The sequence below is a fragment of the Centruroides sculpturatus genome, unplaced genomic scaffold, assembly GCF_000671375.1.
Source record: "Centruroides sculpturatus isolate CEXI.00-Female unplaced genomic scaffold, Cexi_2.0 scaffold1869, whole genome shotgun sequence".
Classification (NCBI taxonomy): domain Eukaryota; kingdom Metazoa; phylum Arthropoda; class Arachnida; order Scorpiones; family Buthidae; genus Centruroides; species Centruroides sculpturatus.
The window spans coordinates 95,499-109,183 of NW_019386101.1; the positions used below are offsets into that span (position 1 = coordinate 95,499).

At 30.7% G+C, this 13,685-nt stretch overlaps 1 protein-coding gene and 2 non-coding genes across 4 annotated transcripts; all 3 read right to left on the reverse strand.

The window, feature by feature from the left end:
* Window positions 1-293: 293 nt before the first annotated feature.
* Window positions 294-4,714, reverse strand: LOC111613585 (acetylcholinesterase-1-like). Of its 2 annotated transcripts, none has more exons than XM_023354936.1 (2): window positions 3,254-4,714; window positions 294-591 (listed from the first exon to the last, which is right to left on the reverse strand). In XM_023354936.1, the coding sequence occupies exons 1-2, from the start codon at window positions 4,711-4,713 to the stop codon at window positions 411-413; spliced, it is 1,641 nt and encodes a 546-aa protein (XP_023210704.1). In that variant the 5' UTR covers window position 4,714; the 3' UTR covers window positions 294-410. The 2 variants fall into 2 exon arrangements, with proteins under 2 accessions (XP_023210704.1, XP_023210705.1); XM_023354937.1 differs by lacking the exon at window positions 294-591 and adding an exon at window positions 3,086-3,189.
* A 7,497-nt stretch (window positions 4,715-12,211) lies between these two features.
* On the reverse strand, window positions 12,212-12,283 carry Trnah-gug. Its single transcript has one exon. It is a non-coding gene; the product is annotated as a tRNA-His (tRNA).
* An 896-nt stretch (window positions 12,284-13,179) lies between these two features.
* Trnah-gug lies at window positions 13,180-13,251 on the reverse strand. Its single transcript has one exon. It is a non-coding gene; the product is annotated as a tRNA-His (tRNA).
* Window positions 13,252-13,685: the final 434 nt, after the last annotated feature.

Here is a 13,685-nt window from a genome sequence, read left to right on the forward strand (position 1 = left end):
GAAAATTCTTTGAAAAATTTGAAAATAATAAAAGAAATTACGTTGGCTGAAGTATAGTATCTTTGTTAATTATTTGTCTGCTGATATAAATCACTCGAAATCGGTTTAAGAAAGAATGTTTTATATTTACTCGTTTATTTTATCTAAAGATAATCTTTTATTTTTAGAAATTATATTTTTAGTAATTTCACCGATCCCATTGTTTTATATTTTTATTGATCAACCACAATAGTACAAAGAAATTTTTAATTAGTCATTGATATAAATCTTTTTTCAATTTTTAATTCCATTCCATTTACAATAAGAAAATACAATTCCTAAAATATTATAATCATGTTGTCTAGAAAATTAATGGAAACGCTTAATTTTATTCAGTATTCGTTAGAAAAAAATCCTCGTTTAAATACTATTTAATGAGGATCTTTTCCTTCCACAAAAAATTGTCGGTATCGATAGAAATTTCTCCAGAATTTGCAAATATTCCCTAACGGGTCTTTGCGTGTTTGCATGTCTTCCAGTCTAATTTCGATTGAGTTCTTCTCCGTACCAAACGGTAAAAATGGCGTATCCATGCCAGGATAAAAAGGTATCCTGAAATAATAAGTATAAATTGATAAAACATTAGATATTGTTTATTAAATACTTATTACACAATTAGTGTATTAAAAGCATTTCGTTAAACACAGTTACTGTATCATATAAAATTTGTGATTATCGCGCTATAAATATTTAAATATCATTAAGTATTAAAAAATTTCATAATTCTCATAGTATACGTTTATAAAATGATTATTTCGAATATTTTCAAAACGAATATGCATGTGTTGTAATGTAATAGAAAATGCAATAGTATTTCAATTATAGAAAATAGATCATAATTGCAATTGGGTTTCATTAATTTATTAAACGTATGTGGCAACGATCTGTCGATTCTTCCGAGGGAAGATTCCCTCGGAAGAACTTGGTGTGATGCAATCTCACACTAGTAGTTTTTACACAATGCTCAGTGGTTTTTCCGCACTAGTGCACGGATTACTTTAAAAGAAAATCGACAGTATAAAATGACCTAACCTGTATTTTCTTATATATAAATTCTTAGTCATGTTTACTTTATTTAACTATAGTTTACGAGTATTACTTCAGGCAAAATCAGCTGTAGTTATGATTTGAAAGGATATAGGTTGGACAAGGCGAATAGGAAACAAATTGCACTTTCAAACGTCATCACACGATAGACACTGCACCATAAATATCATATACTTACTTTTAATGCCTAACTGATCATCATCTCTCGAGTTATATTTGTAAACCAGTNCTTATATATAAATTCTTAGTCATGATTAATTAATTATAGTTTATGAGTATTACTTCAGATAAAATTAGTTGTAGTTATGATTTGAAAGGATATAGGTTGGACAAGGCGAATAGGAAACAAATTGCACTTTCAAACGTCATCACACGATAGACACTGCACCATAAATATCATATACTTACTTTTAATGCCTAACTGATCATCATCTCTCGAGTTATATTTGTAAACCAGTGAAATAAAAGAACAAATTCAAGATTAAACGTAATGAAAATCACTATAATCTCATAAAAATTAATCTTATTTCTAGAAAATTTTCATTTTACGGACAGTTATAGACGTAGCGTACTGTAATTGAAGTTCCTCAAACAATCGATATCAGACCTCAGAAGTTAGCACATTAATATGGATTGAGGTATATTCTTTATCCTTATTCATCACTTCAAGTCAGAACTTCAGTGAAAATTTCTGCTTCATACGCCCTAAAGAAGGGTTAAGTAATGTTCCAGTAAATTGTTTGCATATTACAAAACAGGAACTGCCTTAGATAAATTAAATTAAAGAACTAACTAATCACAAAAACATAAAAAAGCATCGAATTAACTTCATTACTTATATTTTAAAAACACACATATCATTAAAATTTTTACATTTTTACTACAGTTTACTCTCTTTATACATGGATTATTTTTTACAATAAATCAAAAAATATAAAAATATTAGTAAATTCAAATGTTCAAACACATTTATTAAATTAATGATGATTACTCGACAAATACTAGAATTATCAGAAATTAAATTAATACTTTACGGCAAAGAAATGCGTTCAAAATTAGCTACTAATGTTAAACTACGATTTAATACATTAATTGTGGACGATAAGGCATTTGTCTGTAATTGTAAAGGAGAAATTGTCTAAACCTAAAACTAACAGCTTTTTTTTAGGAATATAGATTGTAGCGATAAATAAGATTAAATTAAAGAGAATTATAACCAATATAATGTTTTATAGTTGGACGATGGCGATAATACAAAACTTGTTTATTATAACATAGCAGGTGTAAATAATAAATATTGCTTTCCTAATTTTTGAAATTTAATATATAAGACATATTCTGTTTAGTGGAAACATGACATACTTCACCGGTAATCGAATCAATGTTCTCTGATAAATACAAAATTTTCTATCAAGTAACATATAGTTGCGAGGGATTTGGAGGACCTAGAGGTGGCTTGATTGTCGGTTTGAAACTGGATACAGTTTCTAAGNAAAAAAAAAAGAAAAAAATTCCGGGGTTTTTTCTGTATGTATTTTCTTAAAGCTTAATAACTCCTGTGCTTTTATGGTCGAGGAGAGGAGAGATAAAAAGGTCATGTGTATCTCCAGTATGGTCGTATTTAATGACGATTTTACTCGTTATTACAAATTTTTATAAAACCCATCTCTCCCCTCAAAATTAAACTTTTTGCCATTTTATAATAGTTAAAAATTTAAAAGTTTTCTTATAAAATATGATAACAAATGATACCCCAAATGATGCCGGAAACGTTAAGCAACGCGTTGCCGGATTTTTTCACTTATGCTTCATTTATTTGTGACTTGATAATATTAACACTTCAATGTGAATTTTTTGCGTCTTTCTTCAGATCAATTTTATGTTGTTCTTCCAGTTTTATGGGCAATCCTCCTGACCTATAAAGTTGTCCCTTGAAATTATATTATAGTCTAGAAGGTTGTTTTTGATACAACTTTATGATATAAAATCAATTTCAAATAGTAAAAAGCATACTTTGGAAGTAGTATTCATTTTAACTGAGTCAGTGGTTCTAAGTATATAGAAAGTCTCATGGTTCTATCGTTAAGAAATAAAAGTAAGCATCTGTATGATTTGTATCGAATTAAAAAATGACAATTATAGTTTAAAATGCTAACAATTTCCTTACCCGTATTTTGCAAAAGAAGTCCACATTTGTATAATTTTGACAGAAAAATCTTGTTCTTCTAAAGTGTAGCATTCAGGATTCTTGAAAGGCATTCCGAACAGAAAATATAATTCTTCACTATGAGCCACTCCGGTCCATTTCGGTCTTCCACACTTTCTTCTTTTATGATTAAACATGTAATGATAAAGATTACGATTCTTCGTAAGAGTTTCTGCCATGAAATAAGAAGGACAAAGACGAAGGCCATCTCCCATTGCTTTGTATGTTCTGTTAACAATAGTGGTGTAATCAGTATCAGAAACATTTCCGAGATATTCATTGAAGATAACCCGAAAATCTGTTCTTTCATCAGTTTTATTAAAATACATCTTTATGTCTCGTTCAGCTTCAAATTTATTCAATTTTGGATTCTCCTCTTCCAGAAATTTAGGATGATACAATTCCAAAAATATTGATTCTTCGTCAACGACGTTGCCAATCATGATATCTACATTATGAATTTTAACTATGTTATCGGGTAAATATGGACTGTTAATTTCGGGCAATAATGATATTCCTATTGGAATACTATTCATGTAATCTTCCATTGCCAAAACAATGTCCGACGATTCCAACCGTCTCATGCAAGCTACTGCCTCCTTAGAATTATCATTAGCACATCCTACATTTGTAGCAATAATTTTACTAATGTCTCTATTATTAGAGATATTTATTGAAGTAAATATTTGATTATCACTTAACTTTGACAAACTTTGAATTATAACACGTTGATATAATCCTTCCATTAAAGGAGATACTAAATGGTTAGCAATAGACATACCACCCGAACTTTGTCCAAACAGTATAACTTTATTTGGATCACCACCGAATTCTTTGATGTTGTTATGGACCCACTTCACAGCTAAGACTTGATCCATCATGCCCATGTTTCCGGGTGCTTCTTCTTCATCAAAGTGAAAAAATCCAAATGGACCCAAGCGATAGGCAACACTGATTACAATTACATTTCCAACAGCTGCAATTACTTCGCCATCAGACAATTCATCACTTGCCGATCCAATGACGAATAAACCGGGATAAATCCAGACCATGGTTGATAGAGGTTGTTGTTGCCTTTCACGTTCTGGAACCCAAACGTTAAGATAAAGACAATCTTCACTCATTGGCAATAATTCTGTTGATTTCACAGTAAAATCGGTGAGGATTTGCAAACAAGAGGGCGGTTTATGAATAGCTTCTCGAATACGACAACAATATGGTGCAGGTCGAGGATTCTTAAATCTTAATTCCTTGACTGGAGGTAATGCATAAGGAATTCCTAAATATTCACGTACGTTTACATTTTGAATATTCATGGTCTTTCCCTTAAATATTCCAGATGTTGTATTAACAATTAATGAGTTTTGCTCGTAGCAATTAAACAACGAAATAATAATTGCTATAAAATGGAAAATTTTCATTGTTCTGCCTGTAAAAATTTCAATAGAAACTCATATGTATATTTCATACTTAAACGAGGTAATAAAATTTTTATTTTGGAAGTTCAAAAACAATGGAATTTAATTAATACAGTTATATCAATATTATACACATTAAATCCTGTGTTCAATTTCAGATTGAATTAAGATTACGCGTATATTCGGGAAGTACAATAATTTTCAATTATATTAGGATATAAAACGTAAGTAATAGCAAAAGCTTAAAGTACCATAATTCAAATACTTTTTATAAAACGTTTATATTATTATATATACTTATATTATTATAATCGTTTACTTTCCCGTCTGTTATAACAAGGAAAAGGATGGTAATCAGGCAAAAAATGATCCTATATCCTAGATATTTACATTTATGGGCTCAGCACACCTTAAAACATCGAGAAATGCAAAAAATTCAGATAATGTTTGGGTGTATGGATGTTAGTGAGTTTGTGTGAGCGAGCACCTTCTTTGAAGTTTAATAACTCCTGTACTTTTTGTCGAGAATTTCTGAAATTTTGCAAAGAGGTTTATTATTATTAATGCTGTTAAATTTTAGTAATTAAAGGTCAAGGGATGGGGAGACAAATGGGATCGTGTGTACCTTCAGTGGGGTCGTAATGACGATTTTACTGGTTACTAGCATTTACAATTTCTTTTATAAAACTCATATCTATCCTTAAAATTAAGCTTTTTGCTATTTTATAATAGATAAAAGTATAAAAAGTTTTTAAAGAAAGTATATGATAACAGATGACGCCACCAACTGTTGCTCGGGAATGTCAACTCGCTGCAGGACTTTTCTGTTTTAGAAAAAATTTCATAACGACAGTGTTTTCCTGTGATAATCAATGTTTATATTAAGCTTGCACAAATTTATTTAGAGTTTAGGTTGAGTTAATATATTTTTGATACAGCTGAAAAGTTATAACTAAATAAGAAATAAACATAAGCGCAGTTTAATATAACTTAAGGGCTGAAAACGAAAAATGAACTACAATTTATAGGAAAAGCTAAATAAGCGAGCGGTGCCACAATGTTGTAAATACCAATAACTGCATTCTCAAGTTTAAGGAAAGACAGATGAACGGACACTTGGACGGACGACAGTGAAAATTTATAGGTCTACAATTTTTTTAAATTGTAAATTTTTCAAAAAAGGTAAAAAACAATTATTCTAGAGAATAAATTCATTTCTATTTTACAATAAAACGGTAAAAGAACCCACTGGGTGCAAACTCTCTGGAATAGCAAAATGACTTAAATATAAGCTGTAAAGCATTGCTCGCTTCAAATATCAAGAAGTATTTCAGAGTTTCGTAAATCTGTTAGAAAGTGCTAATTTCTCTATTCTTTCATCCTCAATACGTTTTATGCTCTTTTTACAATTTCTTTGCATTCACGGTTACGTTCTCTATACTCATCTTTACTCCCACAATTCAAATATTTCAGGCAGACATGTTTTTTTACAGTTTTAGCAATATCTTAATTTCAAAATGCGGTGACTCTCACTCATTTGCCCCTCTTTACAGTACTGTTCCCACTCTACTACGATGTTTTTTACATCATCCACGGATTATCATTGCTTTTTCTAACATCAAAACTCAGCTCGTCTTCTTAACTCGGGAAACATTCCAGATATTTTTTTCATTCCGGGAAATCTCGCGAATTTCTTAAAAGTTCCCTTTTTTTATTTTGTGTTAAGGTTGAGGAAATTTTGCAAATAAAACGTTTAATTAACTGTGAGAGCCAAACTTAGTGAAATAATTTGTTTAAATGTTTTTTGTTGAGGAAAAAAATATTTAAAGAGATAAACCAAAAACACACATGTTGAAGGATAATTAAATTGTTTTCCCACGGACTTATTTTCTGGTTGAAGATGATACATCGAATTTGTCACCCGGAATCTACGAAAAGAAGAAGAAAAACAACTATTAGACGGCGATGGAAGAAAGTCCTAATAAGGCCATAGAAAAAACCCAATGAAGACCTCCTTATAAAAAGGAGAAGTCGATGAGTCAAGGGAGAGTTCTCCAGTGTTCAATGAACTGTGTGTGAACGTAGTAGCCGCTAATCATCCGCCGCCGCCGCCCTAAAAACTGTTCTAATCACCGCCGTTCCGAAAATTAATCGTCGAAAGAAAAACGTCGCCTGTTTCTCAAGATTACCTGAAGTTCCACCTTAGAATTTCCTACATGGATTACCTTCCAAGTATTTTACGGTTTATATCAAGGTATTTATCCTCGCGCGAACTTAATGTAAACTCTCTCTCTCGTTATCTCGGGTTTTTTCATCGGATTACTTTTGGTTAAACATCTATCCAAATGATTTGTACAAAATTTTTATCTAATATTTAACGGGTATTTTTCTTTTTTATAAAAATCTGTAGAGTGTAATTCCTCTGATTCTCTCCCTCCATCCCGGAACCGTAAACCCGCACACGCGACTGTTCGCGTAACGAATTTTAACGGCCGATCTGGTTTCTGTGTCTGTCCACAAGACACAGTGGTGTCATCCTGACAAGGCGCTAAAGAGGTGCCGACCCTGCGGTCATAAACTCTCAGAATACATTTGTATTTATTAATTTTAAGCCTGCTTATTAGTTTTTTAAATTTAAATTCAATATGTAGCCTTTTCTGGCAGGACTCCGAAAATTCTTTACTTGCCAAAAGCTGTAATACCTTGAATAATTGCTCTTAATTTTTAACCTTGCCCAATAGCTTCAATAATTGCATTATGCCAGATTGTGAAAATTGGGCAAGGATACAAACGGGTACGAAGTATGCAAGAATGAAATTTTTCTTCATAAATTTGATTATTAAAGCCAAACGAACTGCCGAATTATCGGGCTATAAGCTTGATGCCGCTATTAGAACAGCCGAAGTAGACAAATCAAGAATATTAGACAACAAAAGAAGTACTACAACGCATTTCGAAAACGGACAAGTGAAAAAACATATATCATCTGTCTTCTCTTAAATGCATTCAATACGATTCCACCAACATCAATTGAATCGGAAAGGGCATTCTCGGTAGCAGGACTTTTCATTACTAAAGTAAGAACCAGATTGAGTAACCGGAGTATTGACCATCTTTGCGTTTTAAAATCTTATCATTAAAATTTACAATAATATTTTGTATTATGTTTATTTAAAAAACGAAAATTACCTTCTAAGTTAGAAGTTTGATCTAACTTGTAAGTTCATATTTTACTTTAAATTTTCAACTCAATTAAAAGGGATTTTTTTCTTGTTATTGTATGCAGTTTGAAACAAACTTTAATAAATTTTTCTTTTTGTGAAAATTTTTACATAATTCAAAGGTAATTTTTAATACATATTTTACACAGCATTATTAATATTAGTTTGGAGGTTGCAGGACGTATTAAATTACTTAAAAATGAAAAATAATTAGGCCTATATCATATGATTTCGAAATTTATTTTATATCATACATATATTAATTATATCCCGGGGTTTATCGGAAGTCCGGGAAAGAGATCACTTTTACTCGAAATCCGGGACAAGCAAAGAACCGGAAAATGAGAAACCCTAGTGTTTGATTACTCTATAGTCAATAGTTTGTGATAAGTCCTCCATAGAGCCAAAATATAGTGATCATTGTATCATATATTGACCATCATAAATGTTTATAATCAGTAGGCTTCTCATCCAAGTAGGCATTTCACCCGAAAATATTGTGTTTCATCATTTAATGTTTAACTATAGAAAATGGAAATTATACTCTTACGGAGTTAAATAATTTAAATTTTTATAGTAGCAGTGACCTAGCAATTCAATTTGGAATCCATTCTGCCAGAATTAGGTTTGTAATTCATTAGAACACGGATATTATATTGGTCTAAGTCTCTAACTGAAGGAAACTCGCACGAGATTGAAGATTTTGAATAAAAATTGATGAAATTAATGTATTTTAGCTGATTTAAATCTTTATTACATCTACAGTATAAGAATGATGACGACAGACGAAAACCGTCATTTCATTAATTTCATTAATTTCGGAGAGTCGTATACGGATTAATTTTAGATTAAGTGCAAACATTCAATTTAAATAAGTGAATTATATTATTCATATATTATATATTCGAAATAAAAAATATTACTTTGAAATTTTTTATTGGTGTTGTTAAAAGTACACGTAAATAATTATTAGAGAAAATAGGAATTAAGCTAAAGATAAAGCAAAACAATTTCTAAAAATTCCAGTAGCGAGTTGTTTAATATTCTTCCCGGCAAGTAAATTGTGTTAAAATGTAATGTACTGTACCTCAATCAATATTATGATTATAAACATTCTGTTATTTTAACATTAATTAACTTATAAATATGTAAGACAATTAGGCGAATTAAATAATTAAGAAAGAAATAATAAAATTAGGAATTAAAGACGTCAAAACAAAAATTAATCTATAAAAGAACTTATTTACATATATTTTAATTGCCATTAATAATTTGGAGTATAGAGCATATATTTTAAACGAAAAAAATTTATAATATGATTAAAAATTGTAGCCTGGCATTGTTTTGATAAATATTTTTATAATGAAATTTGACAATTTGTAAAAATATTGAAAATTTAGACACTTTTGTAGTAGCTTCTAAAAATAAATGCTTATTACCAGATATATATATAAAAGCCGTCCTCTATGTATGATATGTTTATATCTGTGAATTCCTTATAACTCCTGCAATCTTTGTTTAATCCAGATGAAATTTTAGTTATATTCGTTTTATGTTCTAACGGAAAGTGTAGGTTACTAATTTTACAGAAATATTAGATATTGAATAACGTTTTATCGATTCGGATCGATAATCTCACTACGTTATACCCCGTTAGCACCGAGCATTTCGATCTAGATTGTGACTAAGGTCGGAGAGAGTTCCGTGGTGCGAACGCTCTCGACCGTTTCAATCTCGACTGAAACGAGGCTATATCGCGATCGACTGGAGAGAGTTCTTGAAACTAGATCCAGTCATAAGAGAGATCCCACAATCCCATGCGCGCGAGGAAATACAAGATGGCTGCTGAACACGTGTCCGGCTATCGACAGAAAAATAAAAAAGACATCTGGAGAGACGATGACATCTGTCTATTATTAGATATACGGCAAGAAAAAGTATTTATTTCTAACCAAAACTTCCATTTTGTTTGTTGGTGTTTGTGACTTACCGCGTAGTTATCTCAATTTTATCATCGCGTGTAATAGCCGGGTTCTTCTCAAGCGAGTTACCTGTGCGACCAGCACGACGTTCCACTGGCGACAGTCACAATCCAGATTGTGGGTAAATCGAGATTGAAGTGAGTCGTGGATTGTGTGCGAACGGGGTATTACAGTGACGCTAGTGACATTCATGCTTTTTCTTTTATCAATGTGGAATTAAAAAGACTCGCTATTTTGTCTAAAAAAATGCCTAGGGGAAAGCGTAAAAGTAAAATTGGTCAGATAAATTCTAGATCTAAAAGAATAAGAACAATCGGAACCTCCGAAGGCCGTAAAGTCCGAATTGAGCAAAATCGAGTAAGAATGGCTTAGTGAAGGGCTGCAGAAACAGCGTCACAACGTCGAGCTCGACTTGAAGCTCTTCTCAATTATTTAATCTCTACTTTCTCATAAAAAATATTCTGTCATGCTTGACAGGGGAATTTCTATTTCCCCTGTCAAGCATGGCAGAATATGTAACCGTCGATAAAAACAAACAAAATAAGAAATAATAACAAAATTTTAAAAAATATACGCTTGCGATCGAATGATTTTTAAAATAAAATATCTTATATACGTATATTCCGCCATATGCTGCAGTTTCTGACTCACTTTAAAAAAAAAAAAAAAACGATTTTTTCTGTATAGGCCCTATTGCTTGTATTTTACGAATATTCTTTATATATTTCTTAAATCACAGAAGTTTAGAAAATATACGGAATTTAAACACTAGGTTTTATATAAATACTTAAACATTAATACATATTTCTGGCAATCTTAACTTTTTTAAAAAATACCTATTAATTAAAACGAGAATAGACTTTATTAAAAGTAAAAATGATGAGATGCAATTAATTACCTCTTTTCTACGATTATTTGACTACGCACTTAGCTATAAACTACTACACGTGTAAACTGAATGTTAAGGTCTGACTCATTCACTCCAGATTCACACCTGCGCGTTTTATATAAACAATTGTTCATAGCTAGCTAGAAAATATTTCATACACATTTCTAATAAATAAATTATTATTTATTGACTATAAAGGATTAAAAATGTAATTAATATAAAAATTAAACGGCGCCCCTAGGCCCGTAACATGTAGTCAACCCTTAAACTAAGTGCCACTTTTGCACCAAGTGATTAAATTTTATAATTTTAATTCTGCTATAATTTTATTTTTACGGTTATTTAAATTTTCAAAACACATATCTAAGATGTTAATTGCCCCGAAAAGACCAGCAACGAGTTGTTCAACTTTCCCGGCAACATTTAAAATTTTGGTGTCGCTATCTGTTATCATATTTTATTAACAAACGTTTTATATTTTTAATTATTATAAAATGGCAAAAAACTTAATTTAGAGGGTAGGGATGAGTGTTATAAAAAATTGTAAATGCTAATAATGAGTAAAATCGTCATTATGTTCGACCCTACTGGAGATACACACGACTCCAATTATCTCCCGTATTGATTAATATTAAAAGTCGATGTCAAGATAACTAGGTTTATTTTAATCAAAGGACTTCGTTCGAAATCCAAAATTATTGAAATTACCCGTCGTTAGGTGCATTGCGTATATTACCTTTTAATAAAACCGATTTAGCAACCTGTAAGGTTTTCACCAGAAACGTGCTGTTTACCTGCAGTTTATTTATATTATTATTATTTGTTAATTAATGAAAGCAGTGTTATCTATACGTAGCCGTATTCCGTTTGCTTAAGAAAATTACATCAGTTACGTGGCAATTGACATATTGTATAGAAATATATAAATTTCGGATACTTCGAAGTCGCAATTATTTCATCACTTGAATTTCGAACTAACGAGGATTTCCTGTAATAAAAATTTTTGAAACGTCAATCTTTTTTTAGCATTTTTATTGTCGTTGAGAAAAATACTCGATTAAAATCTTTTTTATTTGAAATAGCTGCAAAAATACAGTAGATAATATGAATAAAAATTGTTTACTAATGTAATAATAGCTTAAAAACATTTAAAAGCTATAATTAAATAATACAAATAAAAAGTCAAATGTAAAACTACATATACAAATCATATTTAAAAAGAACGTAAAGCAATTCGATACCTTCTAAACAATCAGTCTATAGATATAAAATCATCTGTTTCTTTCGAATATAATGTGATTAATTAATATCACTAGAGTAAAGTCTATAAGTAGACTAAAAAGAAAAAACAAAAAAATCACTATTTAAATTAATAAATCACAGTTATTAATTGCAAAAGAAAAAAAAATTGCCGTGACCAGGATTCGAACCTGGGTTATTGCGGCCACAACGCAATGTCCTAACCACTAGACTATCACGGCCACNGTAGGGATGAGTGTTATAAAAAATTGTAAATGCTAATAATGAGTAAAATCGTCATTATGTTCGACCCTACTGGAGATACACACGACTCCAATTATCTCCCGTATTGATTAATATTAAAAGTCGATGTCAAGATAACTAGGTTTATTTTAATCAAAGGACTTCGTTCGAAATCCAAAATTATTGAAATTACCCGTCGTTAGGTGCATTGCGTATATTACCTTTTAATAAAACCGATTTAGCAACCTGTAAGGTTTTCACCAGAAACGTGCTGTTTACCTGCAGTTTATTTATATTATTATTATTTGTTAATTAATGAAAGCAGTGTTATCTATACGTAGCCGTATTCCGTTTGCTTAAGAAAATTACATCAGTTACGTGGCAATTGACATATTGTATAGAAATATATAAATTTCGGATACTTCGAAGTCGCAATTATTTCATCACTTGAATTTCGAACTAACGAGGATTTCCTGTAATAAAAATTTTTGAAACGTCAATCTTTTTTTAGCATTTTTATTGTCGTTGAGAAAAATACTCGATTAAAATCTTTTTTATTTGAAATAGCTGCAAAAATACAGTAGATAATATGAATAAAAATTGTTTACTAATGTAATAATAGCTTAAAAACATTTAAAAGCTATAATTAAATAATACAAATAAAAAGTCAAATGTAAAACTACATATACAAATCATATTTAAAAAGAACGTAAAGCAATTCGATACCTTCTAAACAATCAGTCTATAGATATAAAATCATCTGTTTCTTTCGAATATAATGTGATTAATTAATATCACTAGAGTAAAGTCTATAAGTAGACTAAAAAGAAAAAACAAAAAAATCACTATTTAAATTAATAAATCACAGTTATTAATTGCAAAAGAAAAAAAAAATTGCCGTGACCAGGATTCGAACCTGGGTTATTGCGGCCACAACGCAATGTCCTAACCACTAGACGATCACGGCAACTCCGACACGTCTCTACGATCTTCTTATTCCCTATAAATATCTGAAGTCACTAAAGTGTGACAGCTAGAACGAGAAAATTTAAAGAGTAGTTCAACATAAAAAACTAGTCTGATCAGTTGAAGTGAATATGCTATTAGTCGTGTTTATCTCTAGTTAGTGGAGGTCTTGAGTGAAGACTAGTAATCAAAACATATTGATTAACAATATAATAAGCCTACCGGTGGCCAAGCGGTTTCGTTCTTTGAACACTGGGAGTTTGGTTGTAGGTTTGCGCCTTGCCGAGACAGGTTGGCCGCGTGGAGTTTTCTGTTTTTTTTTTTTTTCACGTATGTAACGCCTAAATAGGGGCCAGTTTGCCCTTAAAAAGAACCCCTCGTAAGAAAAACAAACTATATATTACGTAATATAAATTTTTAAATATAGTGCTGTTT